The sequence below is a fragment of the Amyelois transitella genome, chromosome 12, assembly GCF_032362555.1.
Source record: "Amyelois transitella isolate CPQ chromosome 12, ilAmyTran1.1, whole genome shotgun sequence".
Taxonomy (NCBI): Eukaryota; Metazoa; Arthropoda; class Insecta; order Lepidoptera; family Pyralidae; genus Amyelois; species Amyelois transitella.
The window spans coordinates 3,575,063-3,596,554 of record NC_083515.1 but is presented as its reverse complement, the minus strand read 5'-3'; the positions used below and the strand labels follow the sequence as shown (position 1 = coordinate 3,596,554).

Below are 21,492 nucleotides of genomic sequence, written 5' to 3'. Positions count from 1 at the left end.
TTTGAATTCATTATATTATCACACAACTATGAAATAACTATTCATTACATACAACTTCGACAATATTTTATAACGCGTGACGTCACAGCGGCCGTTTGACAGGTATCCGCGTTTAAGCGCGAAATTTTAAATGGAATTTTAAATATATTATTTTAAAGGTATTACTTCAAATAAAAAAATAATAATAAATAGTTTGGGTTATATTTGGTACTTATGCATGGTTTTAAACACTTTCCCAAAAATAGTCCACATCCCTATTCCTATGATTATGATATGCTTGTCATTTTGAATGACAATTAAAGTTATAAAATTACAGCTAAAATTCGCAAGAAAATAGTGAAGCAAAATTACAAATATCTAATGTCTTCTTTTATATAAAATTAACTTATAAATCAAAAATATGATCCTTTAGTTAAAAAAATGGCATTGAAGAGAGTGAAAGCATTGTGTGTAGACGCCGTAGTGATATTCAGTGTTTTAACGTTACTCGGTCATATCAGCATTGATATTTGGCAGAGATTCGTGGTCAAATCTGAAATCATGAATATGAAAACAAGTTTGCACTCTCTGAAGGTAAATTTCACTTTATAGTTACAATTGTCTTCGAATCCTCTGTACCTTGAAAACATGGCCAAAGGAAACCTATTTTATCGTTTCAAAGGTGGGTATTTATCTGCGAGTCTATGCAAAAAATAGACTCGAATTAATTCCGGCTCAACATAAATCAGTTTTATCTGATTTCATTTAATTATTTGTACTTATCGCGTTTTCATTTAATTCTTTGTACTTATTGATAGATTACTTGTCTTGCAAAGACCTGCAGACTACCCGTCCGTACATTTCAAGTCTCCTTGCTCCGAGCGTTAGTTCCGGTTACATCATTACCTCTCGGATGAGCCTTTGATCATGATCCTGCATTTTTACACGAAGCAACTACCCTCTTTGGATCATGGTTACACATCCAATTCTGTCTATCTCTTTATATTTAAATAAGACAATATCGGCGATTGAGAAAGTATGATGAAACCTAGAAAGTTGTTCAACTATTTTTCGTGGTCCCATTAATGGGACAAAACCCCATGTCCATGAGAAAACAGTGGATTTTTTAATCAGACGTTTTCACTTGGCAAGTGCAGAATCTTCACAATATTCAGTCATTTTCAGCCTAAAGCCGTGCTGGCTTTTAAAGTCTTTAAGTTCAATAATTAACAAAAATTCTTTTGTACTCAAGCACAACTTATTCTTAAGTAAGTCACACCTCGTTTCAGATTACTTTACAGAATATCCGAACGGCTTACGACAAGCTTGATAAAGATTTGAATTATTTAAAAGCGAGTGAAAAAGCTGCTGCTTCAAGGAAAAGCTATCACAATTTACAAACAAGCGCATACTGTATTCAACATGACAACAAAATAAAAGGCACAAAAGAGGGAAATCTATATAAAAATAAAGCATGCTCTATAAGAAACACAGGACATTATAGTATAAAATCAAAAAATGAATCTACTCTCACAAGGTACCCTCTCCAATCGACAGGAATTGGACGAAATTTCAAGATTAATGATACCACGAATTTTATACAAAACTATAGTTTCTTTAATAGGTACAATTGTGATGATAATGATTGCAGTATTTGGAAATTTTAGATGTTTAAAAATTAACCTTTTTAAAGATTTACTTGTAACTGTTTTCTTTTTAGTCTTGTATTAAGGGCAGTTCCTAGTCATAAATAATCATTACTCCGTCTACACATCAAGTTATAATCATCAGTTAAATAAATGTTTCAACAACTTATATGAGCAACTTTTCGTATATGTTAACAAATGAAATAGGTAGTTTACTTTTTAAATCGGGTCTGTCTTTAGATAGCTAAATAGCTATTAACTTATTGGACAGAGCAATAATGTACCTCTATAAAACGTTCAGTTGTAATATTGGCACTCCAACTAAGGGTACTATGATACAAAAAATAACACAAAAAGAAGTTACAAATATTTTATAGTCAAAACTTCAAAACTTTCCATAACAGGCATTTCTTTTGGCTAAATAATTAAGTTCATTTGTATCTTCATAAGTTTCATTCCTACCATATAGTCAATCTGAACCAACGCTTATCACTTTTGGAATTAATACATCATCCATGCTATTATTTCTTTCATTTTCCATATGACAAAAAGAAGTAAGTTGGTCGACAGCGTGTCTCTTTTCTATGGAATGTGTCAAAGCTTCTAAAACTTCCACTTGTCCCTCAATCTTGGGAAGATCACGGGATAGTTTTGATATTTTAGTTTCCAAGTCGTAATAATTGTCTTTTATAGTTGATAAGTTTTTCTGTAATTAAATTAATTAAATAATAAAATAATTTTATATACCCTAAATACATATTTCTCGTATATTATGCGGTAGTTAGCAGCATGTTACTATTGTTATTTCTTTCCTAAACCACGAGTTAAAATAATTTCATATAATCTGTTTACTCCATGATGCCGCCACCTGTGGACCAAAGCTTTTGTCCGAAGAAATGCACGCTTGACGTCGCTAAATGTGGAATTCCAATATACTAAAAATTGAGCATGCTGAAAATCGGACCAAGAACATAGAGAAATGTCCGACGGCGAGTCGCATAGCATAGCGATAGGGTGTACATCCGAAAACACAGACAACACCATGATTTCTTTGTCTGACACCTACTCTGTAAGGAAGGATCAATTATATCAACATCATCTGATGGACACCAAGGCCTAGATTAACAATACAGAAATAGAGATCCCAGGTGAAAGCATCCCATATTACTCAACATGAAATTGCACTTACCGCTATATTGTCAATGTTCTTGGTTATATCATTGATGTTACTATGTGTTCTGCAGGTTTCACAGTGGTAATCTAACATCATATAAATGAGGACTGACATACTGGACATAATGAGGAGACTATATACACCACTGAGGAAGCTCCAAGGCTTACACGCCTGAGGTGGGGTATAATCATGAACTTGGGGGAGGACTTGATTATGACGACCTCTTCCTCTGCGACTTCTTCTACTTTGAAACTCCATTTTGGTTCAGTTACGATTTGGTCTTTAATTTTTTTACAAGATCATTGATGAACATTTATGGAAGTCTCTCTTGAGTTTTAGGAATTGTGAAATTTGTATGTTCGTATCTTTTACATTTTGTAATTTTTTATTTACTTTCTTTTTGTCCGACTTGAAATAATTTTTGACATTAAGATGGTTGACAAGATTTAATTCTGATATGATTCTGATGTTTATTCGATATTTTTATTATTCCAAAGTAATTTGACTTCAGAACTTTTATGCCAGAATTTCAAAATTTTAATTCGAATTTTATAACAGGGTATTTTAAATATTGACTTCTTTTTGTAATGCTTTATTGGTTTGGGAACCAATTTCTTTAATCGTATAAGAGAAATCAGGCTTATTAAAATTTTTAATAATAAGTGATATTTTGCCCTTAACATGCTATTAAAAAGCGTTTTACATAAGAAAAAAAAAGATATAACGCAGAGCGCCATCTGTGATGTTTAAATCGAATTGAATAACAAAAGTAGGTAGGTCGTATGTTATCCAGTGGATTGTGTTAGGTGCTTGTACCATTTCTATTATTTCTTTCACCTTTCCTGAGATGTCGTTAATAATAATAAATGAAGTAGATTTAATTGAAGTAACAATTTGTGGAAAGTTTGTAAATGGAATGATTATAATATTATGGCCCATGAAATTAACGAGACGCGTCTATTTGACATGTAAAATGTAACGGTGTTTACTAATTCTTCTTCGATTATTTCTTTTCCTATAGATAAGCTAGTTGAAATTAGCTTAGCTTGCTAAATGCGAAAAAACTAATAAGTTAATGTATCCTTGGGTATTAATGTATCATTTCGGAAAATCCTCCCTAAGTGCACCTTGACACTACAACAAAACAATTTCCATATCAAATTAAAAGTGGTTTCCAGGGTTTCATTATATTTTATTTCCATTTATATTTTTTAACACCAAATTTAGAGTCCTTCAAATGTAATTCTAAAACCTGTATGGAGAGCTTTGAACTCATACTCACCGAGTACAGGTTTATTAATCAAACAGACAGGTAAAATCGGATTTAGGGAATCCAATTTGCGTGGGCAGGTCAAACTTAAAGTTTTTGTGGTCAGTTGGTTGAAGGTGCATAAATTCTGAGAATTTATTCGTGGACCAAACCAATTCCTTCCCTGGCACCTTGTCTTGCCACTAAAATTTCTGTGATAGAAGGAACGAGATAACAGATGTCACCACCTCTTTCCCTCTCATTGTGTTCCGTACTTGGTTTTCGTTTTAACATTTCAAGCCTCTAGTGATGGGTTGGTCTTTTCGATAATTATACTTTAAGTCTTTTTGACTTTACTTTTTATCATCAGTGTGTTCTAGTGTATAGTGAATTCTATTTTGCTGTCTTAATTTGGCTAAAACAGAACTTACTATAAGGTTTCACCTTAACATTATACATAGTAAGAATTCAGATATTAATAATTTTCTCAAGATAATAATAGTTAGAAAACTGTTTCTAACTATTATTTTGATACCTAACTTATTGTTTTATCCTTAAACAGAGAAGTATCAACAGTAAAATGGAATATTAAACAGTCAAGGTTTTGTTAATGGTATTAATTTCCGGATAAAAAAAAACCTAACTATCTATCTTACAGTAAAATAGATAGTGACTGATTGACTGACATTTCAATGCACAGCCCACAAAGTTGGTCTAGAGGTTTGAAATTTAGCCTTCCTACATTGTTCTATAGGTATGTGGTTTAGGGGTGCACTAAAAAAGGATATCCCGCGGTATTTTTGCTATAAGTACGTGTAAAGGCGTACTCTAGTATAGAAGTATAAAAGTCGATTAGAAGATTACAATTTCCAAATTCTCAATAAAATTACTGTACCTAATTTAAAAACTATCGATAAGACCATAGTTCAGCCCAACCTTACAAGCCTAGCCTACCGGTCGCAACTTGCGACGCCGCATGATGTCATTCAACATCACACACTCACACATACAAGTTGTCGCGACGACCGCGCGCCTGTTTACATTCTGTACTCCGTGACTTCACTGAACACTCGTGTCTGTGATTAATTTATTATTTAAATTACATAGTTATAGTTCAAAATGGCCAACAATAGAGCAGCCAAGTCTGGATTTGCCGCTGAAGCACAGCGAAAGGTAAGTTTTTCAAATTTGCCGGCTATAACCCAGCTGATTACGGGCGTTTGATATTCGCATTGGCAAGCCTACCGATTCCGATCTCCGTAAATGGGCCACGTTATGCCCGTAGATATTGATTCGGGATGCTGTGGTCCAGAATTGTGTTACAAGGACTCAACCATGACCTACATTCATGTATTGTGCTTACGAAACCATTGGGACACCAGATGTTTCTATACCCGGTACTTATGTTTCATTATACCTAATAAGTGGGTAGGTATGCCAAATGTACCTATAGTTAGACACGTTCTCAGTGACTAACGAACGTGGCTCATTCTTTGAATTAGAATGATGCAAACCTATTGTAAAATAATGCGAGTAGATGCTAGAATAGTCTTCCTTGTGTATAAGTTTGAAATGGGATAATGACGCTAAGCAGCTCCGTTGAAAGACATGGTTATCCGAAAATTCGGTTAATGAAGGGTAATGTGTAACCAAGAATAACTTCGCGATAAGAAAATACAAACAAACTCAACATAATATTTGAATCGGAGCACCTAGGCATCGTCGATTTTAGATGAAAAAAGTATCGACAGCGGAAATTTAGACGATGACCATCACTATAAATTATTAGAAATATTAAAACTCCATATACTTTAGTAGATTTAGAAATGACGTGTAATCATTTCTAAATCTACTAAAGTATATGGAATTCTCATAAATAGGCTACTGGTATGACTTCTTACCACTGCTGAAACCAATTTTAAAATCTATTAAATATTTTACAAAAATTTTACAAAATTTTTTGCTTATTCGAATTTCTTATATAATACAAAAAAAAAAATAGTTTCGAGATTACAGACAAGATTTTTTGTGATCTTAAATTTGCAACGTACCAACCTATGTTATACAAAACTGGTTTCTCTCATAAGAAGAAACGTGTATCGATCGATTCAATGTTGGGAACTCAAAAAAAAAAGTTTAAATTTTGGTACAACAGCACAAAAATTGTTTATGGTATCTAATCATCGATTCATTTACGTTATAAATACTTATTAAGTTGAACTACTATAAAGTTAAACCGATTCCTCCATCACTGTTTTCGGATACGATTATTTCGGCATCATCATCATAATATTTTGCAAACTTCTCAGTATGGGTATATACCTACCTTTATTTTACTTTTCAAAATACTTACTATGCCATTATTGTAGAAAGGATTATAGTAGGTATCAATATTCGCCTGTATTTTTGATACAACATACCTACCTAGGTACTACTTATTGGCTATTGTAAGATTTCAATGTGTACACTCCTACATGACGTCAACAAACGAAATTAAGTTTTGTATGCATATTGCTGGTTCTAGAGAATGTCTTGATGAGTCTTTTTCCTATTTAGTGAACATGATAAAATACCTACTGTCGAAAGATTTTTCGTCGTTTTAGAAAAGTAGGAGTCGTATTTACAAAAAGAATCACGAACAAATAGTGGCCAACCATAAAAAATTACTTCAGGTGAGTTCGTTCCAAAGTTAAGGTGCGAATTTTATGCAAATATTTGCACATAATCTTAACATTTGCGAAGAATGGACGGCCGTTGAACTAAACGCTCTGTCAGCTAAGCATGCATGTAATTTCAGTTGGTACCTACAAAAATTGTACAAACCTAACACTATTATGATGAAACCGTTATTATTCCGTTATATTTTGACTATAAATTTTAAAAGATTGTTTTGAAATGGGCGTAGTTTAATTTTATGAAATAAATAGGATGTGGTTCATTAATATTCCGTTGAGACCGAGCTATAAAATCTTTCATTGCCTGATCACTATGTACGTACATTTTTTTTATGACCCACCTAGTCGAATGAATGGAAGATGCTCTATTTAATTCGACCAACAATAATGTAAATTTAAAAAGAAGTCGTATTAATAACTAGACAAGAGGCAATAAAAAGTATTTAGAAATATAAATAGAAGAACTAAATAGAAGCTTATAAATTGGAGAGTCTCAATGCGTCACAGTAATGTAACTTAACGTAATATCGATAATACAGGACACCTTTCTTCCCGACACCACCGGGTCTCCAAACTATGTCAAGGAGAATGAGCTTTTACAACCGGTTTGTGAGCTTTTTGTCCGAGCCTCGCATCAAAGATCTCTTTAAATATCCAATAACTGGATTCAAACGTTATGGAAAGATAAAGAAATAATTATTATTTCAAACTTAATAGAACCAAAATAAAGGTAGTAGGTAGTCAGAATTCAATCTTAATTAATTTTTTGAAGGACGTTCTAAGTACTTATTCTTTTTAAGGCGTATAATTATTGAAAACAGTGTAGTACTTTACTCTGGTTTGATTTTTACAAACTTAAGATATCTTGCAACTAGTGGTTTATTTCTTGATTATTCCGTCATCAAGAAATAAACCACTAGTTGCAAGATATAAGATTGTTATTTCATCGATTATACCTACTGATGATTCCAAACCATCAACAATCTATACAAAATCAACTAGATCTTTATCATCTCCATAATAAAAACATAAGATACGTGAAGGTATGCGGTGCATCAGATAATGCAAGCCTTGATTTACATCATGGATCGTATTGTTCAATACTGTAGTTGTTAAATAGATTCATGAAAATGTCATGTTTGCTCTCAATTTGTCGTTGTTAGGACAAAATAAATGTAAGCGTGTGTGTCACGTTTACTTTGCATATCAGTGGTTTACATAATAGGTAAAAATAACTGCGCGCTTATACTAATTACGACCACTCATGCCTGCGAAGTAATCTACTTACTTATTTTCTGGAAATAAAAAGTAAATATAAGAAAGAAAAATTTATTAAAAAGATAAATCAGAGGGATGTTACAATTGATTATGAAGAACTGAGTACGTAATGAGCTCCAGCAGCAATACCGGCCCAGGTTTCAGTTACGATTTGCTCAATGTACTCCGGAGGAACACTGAATAAATACTCATACCCCGGTAGTTCTAGTGTGTAAGTGAGAGGAATTCCAACAGCTCTAGTCCAGTCACGAGAAGTGCCTGTTGTGAAGTATAGGACGTTGGCAGCGTTACCAACGATATATGGGTCGGCTTTCTCCAAAGCAAGTTCATCGATCGCTGTTGCCATGATCGTTCCAGCCAGATGTAGGATCAAACCGTTGGCGGGTAAAGTTCCTGGAAGCAAGATATTAAGACTCAGACAGTTGAATGAAGTAATAATTCAGAGGAAAAATAAGCTTACTTATTTCGCTACAAAATAGCCTTAGTCATAAATTGAATATTTTGTATTAGACATAACATTGATGTTTTCAAAATATAAGATCTAATAATAACCTGAAAAATTTTACGACTCAAGACAACATATCAAAGCAATGTACGCTTCAAGCTTCATTAACTTATCACGCTTTAAACTTCACACGGTTCTAACTAGGTACTCTAAAATTTTACAATAAAAACATCATACTAAAAATAAAGCCTTACCGTTATTGCCCCAAGCGTAAAGGAACATATTTCCATAACTATGTAGGGAGATATATAAAGAAGCTCGGGATAATTGCTGCAATACTACGTCTCTAATGACACGTATTTCGGGTTCGGAGAAGGCAGAAGGTCCTTCATAGGTGATGGTGCAGGGGTTGGTGCTTGCTGCGTTAGTTCCCCAATAGTGGTCGAAGTTACGGTTGCCATCGACACCAGGGCAAGCATCAGAGTTAGCATGGGCACGAGAACGAGTCTTACGCCACAAACGATCCTAAAAACATTAAGAGTAAAATATTGTACAGATGTGCATAAATCGTTGTGGTCTTAGCTATCATATACGGTATCTATTTCAGAAGCTAAAGTAAACAATGCCATAAAATAGGGTTAAACGAAGCGCTGAAGAAAGATACAGTATCAAATAATCCAGGCTTAATTTGATTGTTAATCCATTATTATCAGCGGAATAGGATACGATTAAATTATTATTTTACTAACAATCTTATAAATTATCATTATTCTTAACAAGCAATGGCAGTGAATTGTGTTAATTTCTGAGCAAACTAACATTGTTAGCTTAATTATTGCTTTGTTAGGAAATATTAATATTCGACTTACCTCTTCAATAGAAAATTGATAGCCATCAGGGTTAGCTAGAGGAATGATGACCCAATCAATGCCATTGGTCAAAGCACTGTCAGCACCAGCTACCACCAATTGGTGAATGATGTACAAAGCGACAGGAGGAGTCACCCATTCTCTAGCATGTACGGCTGCGTCTATAATTATAACTGGTTTCTGTTGGTTTTCAAATCTTGTCGTAGAAATCCTCACGTATTTTATCTGGCGTCCCTCATAGCTCAGTCCAGCATTGATAACGGTCACTAAGTCAGGATACTCTTCTCCCAATTGATCCAAATATTCATTGATCTAAAATTAGTTTAAGAAACTTAAATTTTTTAAGACTTTATGAGCTAATGCATGAATGCTTTGATATTTTGAGAAGTTTTATTGATACCTCATCATGGTTGTAGTAAGTGTCCCAGCTTATTGAGCGTCCGCTTCGCTTCGCTGCGATTCTGGAAGTCTTGATCGAAGCGTCTTCATCACGAAGAATTCTAAAAATATATTGAAATAATTAACATTTTTGAAAATGAAATACGAAAAAATATTCAAGTCCGACTCTCTGAATAACTTCTCCGATCTGAAAAGTCTTAATAATAGTATCCATCAATAATTATCAATCAATAGTAAGTAATAAATTGTATTTCTCAATTATTCCTGTACTTACTCAGCAAGGTTGTCTGCAATTTTAGAGAAAGGCATGCTATTCTCATCGAAATATTGTAGCCATTGTTGTCTAACTTCTGGGGAAAGTCTCACTAAGGCTTCGAGATATCCAGACTGAGAACGAGCGGATGGAGTAGCTGATAAGATGTCTAAATGACCTTCAAGAGCCGCGATTTTTTCTGAAGTACCAGCCACTTTATAAAGCTGATGACTGTAAATAATAAAAATTGTAATGAGAGAAGCACAGAATAATTTGTGTCATGTAAACATATAAAGGGCTTATATAGATTTAATAATTTAATCAAATTCTTCTGACCTACATAAATTAGTAAATAAATAAAAAATAAAAAAAGGAATGGAAAGAAATATAATATAAAAAGAGTGTTTATAAATTTACCCCTCATATTTTTCGTGGCGTCCTTGCACTACACCAAAGACCAGAAGCAAGCAGACCACCAGCCGTGCCATTTTCACAACTAGATTGACCCAAATGTGAATTTCTGAAGATTATGCTTCTATATGAAATAGCCATATCACAAATTTTATGATACATTTATTGACTTTTAATCCTTATATTTTGATAAATGTTCACGTAATCTTGGTCTTCTATAATACGTATAATTGCATTGTAAAATATATTTTCAATTTAACATCAGGTGGTCTCATGATCGATATCAATGATTAAATAAATAGACACTTAATTATGTACCTTTTACGATTGTTTACTGTGTGCGCAATAATTTATACCACTACTTGGGTCTGATAATAAAGATTTCTATCCAACGCTGCAATGTTACGTGCCTTCTTATCACGTTATCCTACTTTTGTATATATCTTGCTGTCTCTGCGTCTTTCCAGCACCCTCTGCAGGTTAGCTTCGAGGTATGGGTTCCACTTTGTGACATATCTCTTTCAAGATCCAGTCTACAGCGTCTTCAAGGATAAGGCCTATAATAGTAAAAAGACTTGTAATTAAATTCTGTTAAGTTTAGATTTGTCCTACTGGCAACGTAAATTATAGCTTGATCGCAATACATACAAATTGTGTTAATTTTGAGACACACAGTGAATTTAACAGGATTACGTCGCACCTTACAGTACGAGTATTATAATTAGTCATACGTTAATTTGTGTACTCCAATGTTTAAAGGCAAATATTACCAGATGTTCATTTAACGTGAAAGAATTTATTTAATACTGTACACGATGACTCATTCGACTTGGTTTTCTTGCAACAGAAACCTTGCCTTTTAAGGTATGGCCTTTACACAGTAAACATTTATATGGCTTAAAGCTTGCTTTCAAGTACCATATGTTCGTGATTGGCAACTGACCAAATTTCTCTTTAATAACTTTATGTCGGAATATTTTCAAGTTAGGGATGAAAGTGATTACATAGTGGTTCATGAAAGTTTAAACACAGTTGATACAACAGAAGATATGAATAAAGCAATGCGAACAGTAAATAGCAAAGGGTACACTAATTTTGGTAATGTTGTTGAAATCGGTTTAGTAAAATTTATCGTCACTGTTTAAAATAACAACCTCCGAGACGTTAAACTCAACGTAAAACAATTATAATGCGACACAAAATAAATTCTTTAGATATGTGTTTTAAAAATTACAAACTAATTTTAATACATTCATTTTACCACATACCTAAAGCATTATTATCATGAAACCAAAATACTTGCACAACAGCCTGTGTGGCCTGCTTGAAATGTGATACGTCTACGACTTGCTCCACTATTGTAATGGGCCTTTGTTATTATTATTACTAGCTACAGTAATATACCTCCATTTTTGGAGTATTGTAATTAAGAATATTAAAAATTTTGACAAGTGACCACTTCGTATTTTTTTTGTGGCAAACAATTTAATTACTACAATAGAATTGACACTTATATAATATGCATGTTATTATATACATATGTATTATTAGAAAAGTAAATAAAATATTTTTTATTGTAGGTAAAGCTACAAAATAAATGATTTTATTGTTTATAAAAATAAAACTAAAATTTGAACCATATCATAAAAATACTATATTCAAATAGGTACCTGTTGCATCTGTCATAAAGCTCATTTTTGCAAATATATTAATTGACCGCGAGGCGCTAACCTCGCATGGTGACCCCATTCTTGTTTCCTTAATAAGTCAATGGTGGAGCCATTGTCGATGTTAGTCGTTATTCCTGCAAGGTTGTATACTTTTATTCGTGTTTTACCTCATTTTAATGCAATTCATTAATACTTTACCTATCTAGATTGATAAAGGAATCGTTATAGTCAAAAATTTTCCAATAAAGTATCATAGGGAGTTAAAGATCGATAAACCGATGAATACCCGGATGACATTTAGATTCATTGAAAAACTGATGTAATTGTATTCAAATCTAATTTTGGTACATTTTATACGTATGCCAAGATAGTCATGAAATAGAAATGAACAAGGCAGATATTCTTGGAAAATAATATCTAAGTTAATCTCGGCTTTAGAAGTTAGTAGGAAAACAGTTTTGTTTCCCAATAGAATTAATATGTGAATTAGTGACAAGCAGCTGTCTCATATCAAAAAAATTGTAGGATTCGTGCTCTGACCCGCCTGACGTAATCTATATATCCGTTGACACTGAATCATAGTTATTTATGGCTCCAGCCGTTTCTTTTCCATGTATAGCTGAGAGATTAGCAATGAATGCCTTATTATCGTTAGTATCGCTTCACGGTTGAGTCCCATTCGTCTTGAATCTTGACCTCTCGCCATCTGGAGCTGGTCATATAAGTACTTATTCTGAATGATGATATATTTATGAATCGTTGAATTGCATTTCATCAATTAAAAAAAAGCTTCAAGTCTCGAAGTTTCTACAGTAAAAACGGCGATCCCTAAATTATTGCAATCAGTGTTATTTTCATGATCAGCGATAATATGTAAGTGTGACAGCAAATAAAAACGTGCTGTGTAATAAAGTATTTTTTTTCTCTTAATCGGTACGTCACATTCTTCTATTTTAAGTACAAAATCTTTGTTGAATAATTCAATAGTTGTTTCGGTATTTCTTTTAGTAATTGGTAAAAAATATCAAAAATATATTTTAGTGCCCAACGATTGATCAATATCATGAACAAATTCAAACACTTGTTAAAAACATTATCTATCTAAAAAAATTGTTACCATTAATAAATTAATTGATAAAACAATAATGTTGGTTCACTAACAAGTCTGATTTACTATGCTATCGGAATTATTTCTTCAAACGACCTTGCAGCGTTCACATAGTTTGACAAACATGAGTTGATAAACTGTTTTGCAATTAAATTTCCATCTCCATTTATTTACTAAACTAAGTAGGTACATGACATTGAAATCGTTAAAATTGTTCAAAGCGTCACGTTGTTAATATCTTTGGACAAGTGTGAAAGCATCTGAATGAAATAAGTGGATTAATCGTGATTCCGGGATAAATATAATGCTTAAATACAATCTAAAATAACGAAAACAGTTTTAAGAAATTCATAGTGCATAAGGCAGATATATTGGTTGATAATTGTAACCATTCAGTTAACATAATTTGATAAGTAGACTTTTTAGGAGTTCAAACAATATATCTAAAATATGCTATCCATATACAATTTTCTCACTCAGTATCTCTATAAATCATAATTTGATCATGAACCAGAGATTAGTTGCCTTTTAATTTGCAATATGAGAAACATCGCGGACAATAATACCTAGGTATATAATGTGCTATTATAAAACAATTTTTTAAGAAGCCTGTGATTAAAATTCTAAAATACTATATTAATATAATTTCTTTAGAAAATATAAATGTCATAAATATATATGAATATATACGAGTATATATAATACCTCATTTAAAGTATGGCTCAATTTTCATAAAATCTACCATACCAAATATAAAATCCTAATAACCGAAACGTGTAAATCATAATACTATGACACCATAAAAAATTGGGTTGTAGAAACTACGCTACAGGAAAAGCGTTTGAAGAATAACAATATCGAAATATAGGACAAAATTCAAATTTCAATATTACTATAGCAACAATGTGGCCACGTTTAACTAACTTCCTCTGTTTTAGAACACAAATTAGATAACCCTAAAGAATATTAATGAGCACCAAACTACCAGACCGTATCAGGTCAGCTCGTCTACAAGATGAGAATTTTGTTGACCTTCAATTCACTATGCTTCAGTTTTACGTTGTATCACGTATTTGTTGCCCTATACAACATATGTAGGTATAGTAACGGCAAGATTGACAAGGAATTATTTCAACTTGCGTGCACCAACTTAGGCTCCGTCTTACTATCAGGCAAATCGAGGTTAGTTGTACTCAAAATTCCCGATAAAAAATGTGCTTAAAGACAAAATTTACGAAATGTCTATCCTCTGTTGTGTCCTTCTTGGATAACTACTGACCAGAAAAGAAAGTCAGAATCACACCTGATCTGACTTCCATGAACTGGGAAAACTCAAATAGGTCACACGTTACGTAAGTTTTTCACCATGGTTTTTTTCATCGTAAGTGCATCACTCAATAAAGAGTCATTGCCACAAAACCGCAGTGGGGCTTAAAACGGAGTAATTTAGAACGGGTACACTTTACGACTTAATAACGGTACATTTGAATAAATTAAACTGTTATTAACGTCGACACAATTAATTCTATCTAAACGGAAACTGTATGCAGTACAAAGTGCGCGTGTGTTTATTATTTCTTCAGATGCAATGCTATGTATGAGATAATCGTCGTTTGAAAAGTCATATATTTCTGTTTCATATTAGCATTATTTAGATTGGTTTTGTCAATAGTAGATTTCAAAGATGACTGCGTTTTCTTGAATTTTATGATGAAATATTTTTCTGTGTGTTATTTCACGGTATTTGTAAAGTATATTTTGATTATTTGTTGTTTTTTTTACTGTCGGGTTTTATGAAATATGGTATCAACAATTGGGTTCTATTATGACGTAGGTTTAGGAAAATAATCAATATTGATGGGATGGGGGATAAATACTAAATCAAACAGGAAACGAATTTTGGATCCGTGTAAATTATGAACAAATTCTTGTTTTTTATTCAACACAAATGTTTCGAAGTGAAAGTTTCGAATACTTCATTTAATTTATTTTTGACTCTTTTACTAGGTATATCAAATATTTCGCATTTTCCCTAATCTACCAAAATTATAAGTAGGCGGTTGAGTTACTGGTCTCTTTACTTATGTACTCCTGACCCTTCAAATATTAATGACAAACGTTCTAGACCTGACGTCATTACCCCAACACTTATTGCTAAAATTGAATCACATGAGCGGAATTCAAAACCCACCGTTGAACATCGAATTTTTTGTTTGACCGTCCACATGCTTGAGTCATATCACGAATCCTTTACAAATGACGTCAGGCGTCCATACAAAAAGTTTTAGTGAGGTAATGATATTGGTCTTTCTCGAATATAGTACAATGCGGAAGATATTAAGATTGGTTTTTAGAATTTCAGTTTTATCCCCGCAGTTTCGCCCGCACGAATTTAGCGCCACCTACGAGCGCATATTTGTTGAGATCAAATCAAAAGTTTAATTACACACATACATAAATCACTTCTATATCTCTTGCGGGGTAGACAGAGCCAACAAGAGTCATGAAAAGACTGATAGGATACGTTTAGCTGTTTGGCTTAACGATTGAGATTAAATGTTTAATTTAATTTTGATTATCCTCTTAGAAAAAGTGATGACCATCTTATCCAAACATATGTATAAAAATGATTCTTCTTTTAATTTCAGATCAACAGTAAATACAGCGAGGAGTTAGCATCAGAATGTTTGTACTGGATCCAGCAGATCACAAACGAGCCGGAGAACACTTCTGGTGACATGGACAACTTCTACGAGGTCCTAAAGGATGGGACTCTCCTTTGCAAGTAAGTTGAACAAATCATTGCTATTTAATATTAATGACTGCTTCTAAAATGAGGACACTGACTAACTTATCAACACACAGCCATTATTATTGGGTCTAATGAATTGAAATTTGGTATCCTTTTATGGTCATTCCTGTATAGTAGTGGAGTGCAATAGAAATGATTTTTCCAGAACACAAAAGAATTTTTCGCGCTGGCGTAACTGCGAGTGTTCTCTATTTGAAATATAAAGAAAATCAACTTTTTAAATTCCATAAAGGACACGTAAGATTCTTTGAAATTTAAAGTCCAGCAACAGAAATAAGAGCGGGACGAGCGCGCGAAGCTTTGGATAAAAAATTAAACAAAGCCTGCGAAGGTTTAAACTTTTATTAGTGTAGAAAAAAAAACGCAATCGATTAATTAGATAGATAGAATCTCCTATCCCACTCGCTGGTAAAGTGAGTTTTTTAGGATAGACGTCTTGACCTTGTGATTTTAAAATTAAAATTTTAGACTTATAGACAGAGAAAACTAAGACCGATAAAGCATACCCTAATTGGGTAAATTCAGGTATAAGATAAATCAAAACCAAACCGGTTTTTAATAAAAACCCTGCGTCTCACGTCACGATTTGGCGAGTAGGCACAATGGCTTATCCAACACACACATTTTTCTGGAACTTCGTGAAGTTGTTCTAAAGAAGCTTTTAGCTACTTAGTTCTGAAGATCTTATGTTTCTCTGTATCAAATTTTAATAAAATCGGCGCTGTAGTTTTTAGTAAGTACCTACGTTTGAAAACAAACAAAAATAAATATTTTATATGTACATATGTATGGAGTATATGGGAGTAGGTACGGCTAATTAAATGTTACTTTCTCATTGTAAAGAATCTCCACATAAAGGATGTAAGTGAACTTACTAAACCAAACACTTTCCTACTTTCCAGGCTGGTCAACAACATCCAACCAGGAATGGTGAAGAAGGTGAACGAATCCAAAATGGCGTTCAAGTGCATGGAGAATATAAACGCGTTCCTGGAAGCGGCGAGGCAGCTGGGTGTTCCCGCGCAGGAGACCTTCCAAACTGTAGATCTTTGGGAAAGACAGAATCTAAACTCCGTGGTAATCTGCCTCCAGTCCCTAGGCAGAAAGGTAACATAATACCTTATTTGAAAATGTGCTCTTATACTAATTTATTATTGTTGTACTTTGGTATCAAGATATTGTTTACAATACTTTTATTTTAGCTGTTCCCCGCGGTTTCTAAGTTATTTGTTATTCCAAAGTCAATGCTATAATTACCCACCTACTGTAAATTTTCATTTAAATACGTTCAGTTTTTTTACGCGAAAGTGTTACAAAGAACTTACAATTATTCGCATTAATTATATTATTAGGAAAAAAAATAGGATTAATATGATCTAGGTACCTACTAGGTTTACAGGCATCATTTTACAGTCAAGTTTAGCTTTTCTTCGTAAACTTAGCCATTGATTGTCGTACCTACTTTCCAATCAATCAATGCCTATTATGAATAAAGGGAATTATGGAAATATTTTTCAAATAACATAGTTATCTGTTTATTCAATTTGTGATTGCCGTACATATATTGATAAAGGTTCAAACGCTTGGGTTGACCATCGATTCTAAACCTTATAACTACCTACTCGAGTTCGTTATTGTTTATTAGTCCACTCTTTTATAAGTACGTAATAGTATCTACTTACTACTTACTTCTGCTAAGGCACTTCAATGGACTTTGTTCAGATCGAACAAATTTTATTACAGTTGACTGACTTTATAATTTCAGGCTGGAAGCTTCGGGAAGCCATCAATAGGGCCGAAGGAGGCCGAGAAGAATGTACGGAACTTCTCCGAGGAGCAACTAAGGGCTGGACAGGGCGTAATTTCGCTCCAATACGGCTCAAACAAAGGCGCTAATCAGAGCGGCATAAATTTCGGAAACACAAGGCACATGTAAATATTAAGGTTAACCCTTCAACACAGTCAGCGAAGGGCCCCACGGCTTTTGTAAGACCGTTTAAAGTAAGAAAGAGACAGATACAATATTCCTACCACCTGTCGCATATTGCGGGCTAACGGCTAAATTTGTTACGTGAGGAATGACTTAAGAAAGGTGCAAGTATTGAGAATAATCTTATCTAAAGACGAGGGCTTTGAGTAATTGCAATTTACAATTTGTATTGTGACTGTATTTTTAATTTTCTCTATAGGTATGTATTTCGGTTACACTTAGGTATTTATACTATAAGTACTTATACCCACTTAATTTTAAAAAAAAAACTTTTTCAGTAATTGCACCTATTCTTAAAGCTGATGGACAAGGCATAAAGTGTCAATAAATTATTCAATTTAATAGGTAGATCTGTACATTGATACGTAGATAACTTATATACGTCGACTCGACTAAGACCACATTTGAATCTCTTGGCGTAATTATTATATGTTAAAAATTTCACTGTTATGCATTTTATATAATTATTAAATCATTCCAGAATCATTCCGTTTTGGATATTATTTTTGTGCTGTTTTCATACTTAATGGTTGGTATTTATTTATAGTTATTTGGTAAGTGTGTAAGTCAGCTAGCATTTTTAGAAGTCTTTACTACTTATCTCAGTTTATATCCTTAGAATCCTTCTATTGATTGTGCCAATTCTTAATACTATAATTTATTTTCTATATTAAAACAGTACAATTATTAGATTTATAAATTGTTTCACATATGTAAGTACTTAAACTTGTGCCTTCATTGACCAGTCTCATAGGAGACAAAATTTCTTCAATGGTGTCTAAAAAATATTGCGTTTTCCCTATATAGTACTTACTTACGATTTATTTATATTATTGACAAATTACTAATCATTCCATATTTTAATATTGTTAGTACACACTGTGATTAATGATTTTATAAAGACATCTAATGTACGAATATTTTCTTATTAGGTATGTACCTACTTTAAGTAAGTTTCATAAAGTCATGTAACTTTGTGGAAGTACGTAGAATAAATAAGTGAAAAAAAAAATGTGATTTGATTTATAACCCCAAATTTAATTTTAATAAAATAAAACTAAAAAATATGAACTGGCTGACAACTCATTATAACTGTGTTTAATGACAGATATTCAAAACAAGAGAATTCTGCTGTAGACGCTGGGTTAAGAAAAAATATTTTTGAAAAGCCCAAAATAAATTTAATATGGGTTACTGCAAAAAAAAATTTTAAATCCAAGACATGCGTAGACAAGAAAAGGCTTAGCGAACTCTACAAAAAAGCAAACAAAAGTATTAGAAAAGACTATAATAACTACAGATTAAGGACAATAGAGAAGCATCTATATACGAGCGGAAGTTGCAAACGCGCATACAAGGAACTCCGCACACACAAAACATGGATACCCAGCTTGACTCGAGACTCTACTTGCAGTAACAACAGAGATAATATACTTGAAATAGCAACTAATTTTTACAAAAATCTTTATAGTATAAATTCAGAACATGAAGACTTGGAAGAAATTCATTTTTACTCGCAGAGAGAACCAAAAGCAGACTGGCAAGAAGACGAAATAAAAGAACAAATAGAAAAATTAAAACCAGAAAAAAGCCCAGGCCCGGACGGTATACCAAATGAAGCAATAAAAGTAGCTGGAAAGCTGCTGGTTCCCATAATAACAGTACTTTTCAATATTATAAATAAAGAACAAAGAGTTCCAGAACAATGGACAAAGTCAAAAATTATTTTACTGTACAAGAAAGGTGACCCGAAGGACATAGCCAACTATAGACCTATCAGTTTGCTGCAGTGCTTATATAAATTGTTCTCATCATGTCTCCTAAGTCGAATATCAACAAAAATTGACAATAATCAACCAGTAGAGCAGGCAGGTTTTCGCAAAGGTTTCTCAACAGTTGACCACATTCAAGTCCTTGACAGCATAATAGAGAAGTATAGAGAATTTCGAAGACCTCTCTACCTTGCCTTTATTGACTATCAAAAGGCATTTGACTCTATCTCACATACCTCTATCTGGCAGACATTGAAAGAGAATGAAATAGACGAACGATATTGTAATATAATACGCTTCGTCTACGAGAATAGTACAAGTAGAGTTAGCTTAGAGACGTGTGGCCCAGAAATAAAAATAAATAGAGGAATAAAACAAGGCGACCCTCTCTCTCCGAAGCTTTTTATTGCTGTGTTGGATACAATATTTAAAAAACTAGATTGGAGAGGCCTTGGTTTAAAAATACAGAACAACAACTTAACGCACTTACGTTTTGCTGACGACATAGTACTGTTCTCAGAATCAAGCCACCAACTAGAGAAAATGATACAGACTCTTCACCAACAAAGCTCACGAGTGGGACTAGAAATGAACTTGCAAAAAACCAAAGTTATGACCAACTCCGCAATGTCACCTATAAAACTCGGTAACGTGAATCTAGAATATGTGGATACGTACATCTACCTTGGAAAACAAGTTTCATTTCACGCCAACAGCAATATGGGAGAGATATCCAGAAGAATAAACGCATCTTGGCAAAAATTCTGGAGCCATAAGGAAATATTAAAAGGGGACCTGCCGCTTGCTCTGAAAAAGAAAGTAATAGATGGCGTAATTCTTCCCTGTCTCACCTATGGCGCACAAACTTGGACATACACGAAAAAGGTAAAAGAAAAAATAAGAATATGTCAATCGGCCATGGAAAGATCAATTTTAAAAATACGAAGAAAACAAAAAATTAGGAACAGCTTAATTAGACGGAAAACGAAACTGATAGACTTCCTACACCACTCCATGAAATTAAAATGGAAATGGGCAGGACATTTGGCCAGAACTACAGACGGAAGGTGGACGAAACGAGTCGTAGTGTGGAAGGGACCTGTAGGAAAGAGAAGAAGGGGAAAACCACAACAAAGATGGGTCGATGACATAAAAGGAAAAGCAGGAGAAAACTGGTACAACAAGGCAAAAGACAGAAAGAACTGGTTACAAATGGAGGAGGCCTTTACCCTAGAGAGGGGTTCTCATTAAAAAAAAAAAAAAAAAATAATAAAAATAAATAAATAACAAACTGATAATGAAATTAATATAAATCCATAAATTGAAAATACTTAATTAACATACTTTTATAATTTGAATGCGAAATGAATAAGAATCAATGAATTGCATGAAACTAAACAAATAATGTAGCATGAAATGAGAAATTTATTTATTTAATAAAAGGCTTTTTATTATTATTATTATATACTGTAAGACGAAAGGCCCTTTATTTTTACCTCCTTTAGTTTGCCAAAGCGTCCATATACTCCAGTCATTTTTCACCCGAATCAGAACTTCTGAACAGGGATTCTATGCATTTTGGCAGCTTTGAGAACACGATACTTTTTTTCATTTGAAGAGAGTTATGAATGTGGATAAAGCGAAGGAAGTATGCAGAGATCGTAGCAAGTGGAAAGATGTAGTCTCTGCCTACCCCTCCGGGAAAGAGCCGTGATTTTATGTTATGTTATACTTTTTTTCGATGAAAATCAGACCGTTTTCT

The 21,492-nt window shown here is 33.2% G+C and overlaps 3 protein-coding genes across 3 annotated transcripts; 1 reads left to right on the top strand and 2 right to left on the bottom strand.

The window, feature by feature from the left end:
- Positions 1–1,237: 1,237 nt before the first annotated feature.
- Positions 1,238–4,432, bottom strand: LOC106141034 (uncharacterized). The gene is made up of 2 exons (XM_013342691.2): positions 2,815–4,432; positions 1,238–2,331 (listed from the first exon to the last, which is right to left on the bottom strand). Exons 1-2 carry the CDS (start codon positions 3,055–3,057, stop codon positions 2,095–2,097), a joined length of 480 nt encoding a protein of 159 aa, XP_013198145.1. The 5' UTR covers positions 3,058–4,432; the 3' UTR covers positions 1,238–2,094.
- Positions 4,433–5,018: 586 nt separating this feature from the next.
- LOC106142621 (myophilin) lies at positions 5,019–18,051 on the top strand. Its single transcript, XM_013344448.2, has 4 exons — positions 5,019–5,221; positions 15,805–15,941; positions 16,871–17,075; positions 17,734–18,051. The coding sequence occupies exons 1-4, from the start codon at positions 5,168–5,170 to the stop codon at positions 17,902–17,904; spliced, it is 567 nt and encodes a 188-aa protein (XP_013199902.1). The 5' UTR covers positions 5,019–5,167; the 3' UTR covers positions 17,905–18,051.
- Positions 8,039–10,539, bottom strand: LOC106142620 (carboxypeptidase B-like). Its single transcript, XM_013344447.2, has 6 exons — positions 10,385–10,539; positions 9,989–10,198; positions 9,716–9,815; positions 9,316–9,627; positions 8,701–8,971; positions 8,039–8,394 (listed from the first exon to the last, which is right to left on the bottom strand). Exons 1-6 carry the CDS (start codon positions 10,453–10,455, stop codon positions 8,090–8,092), a joined length of 1,269 nt encoding a protein of 422 aa, XP_013199901.1. The 5' UTR covers positions 10,456–10,539; the 3' UTR covers positions 8,039–8,089.
- Positions 18,052–21,492: the final 3,441 nt, after the last annotated feature.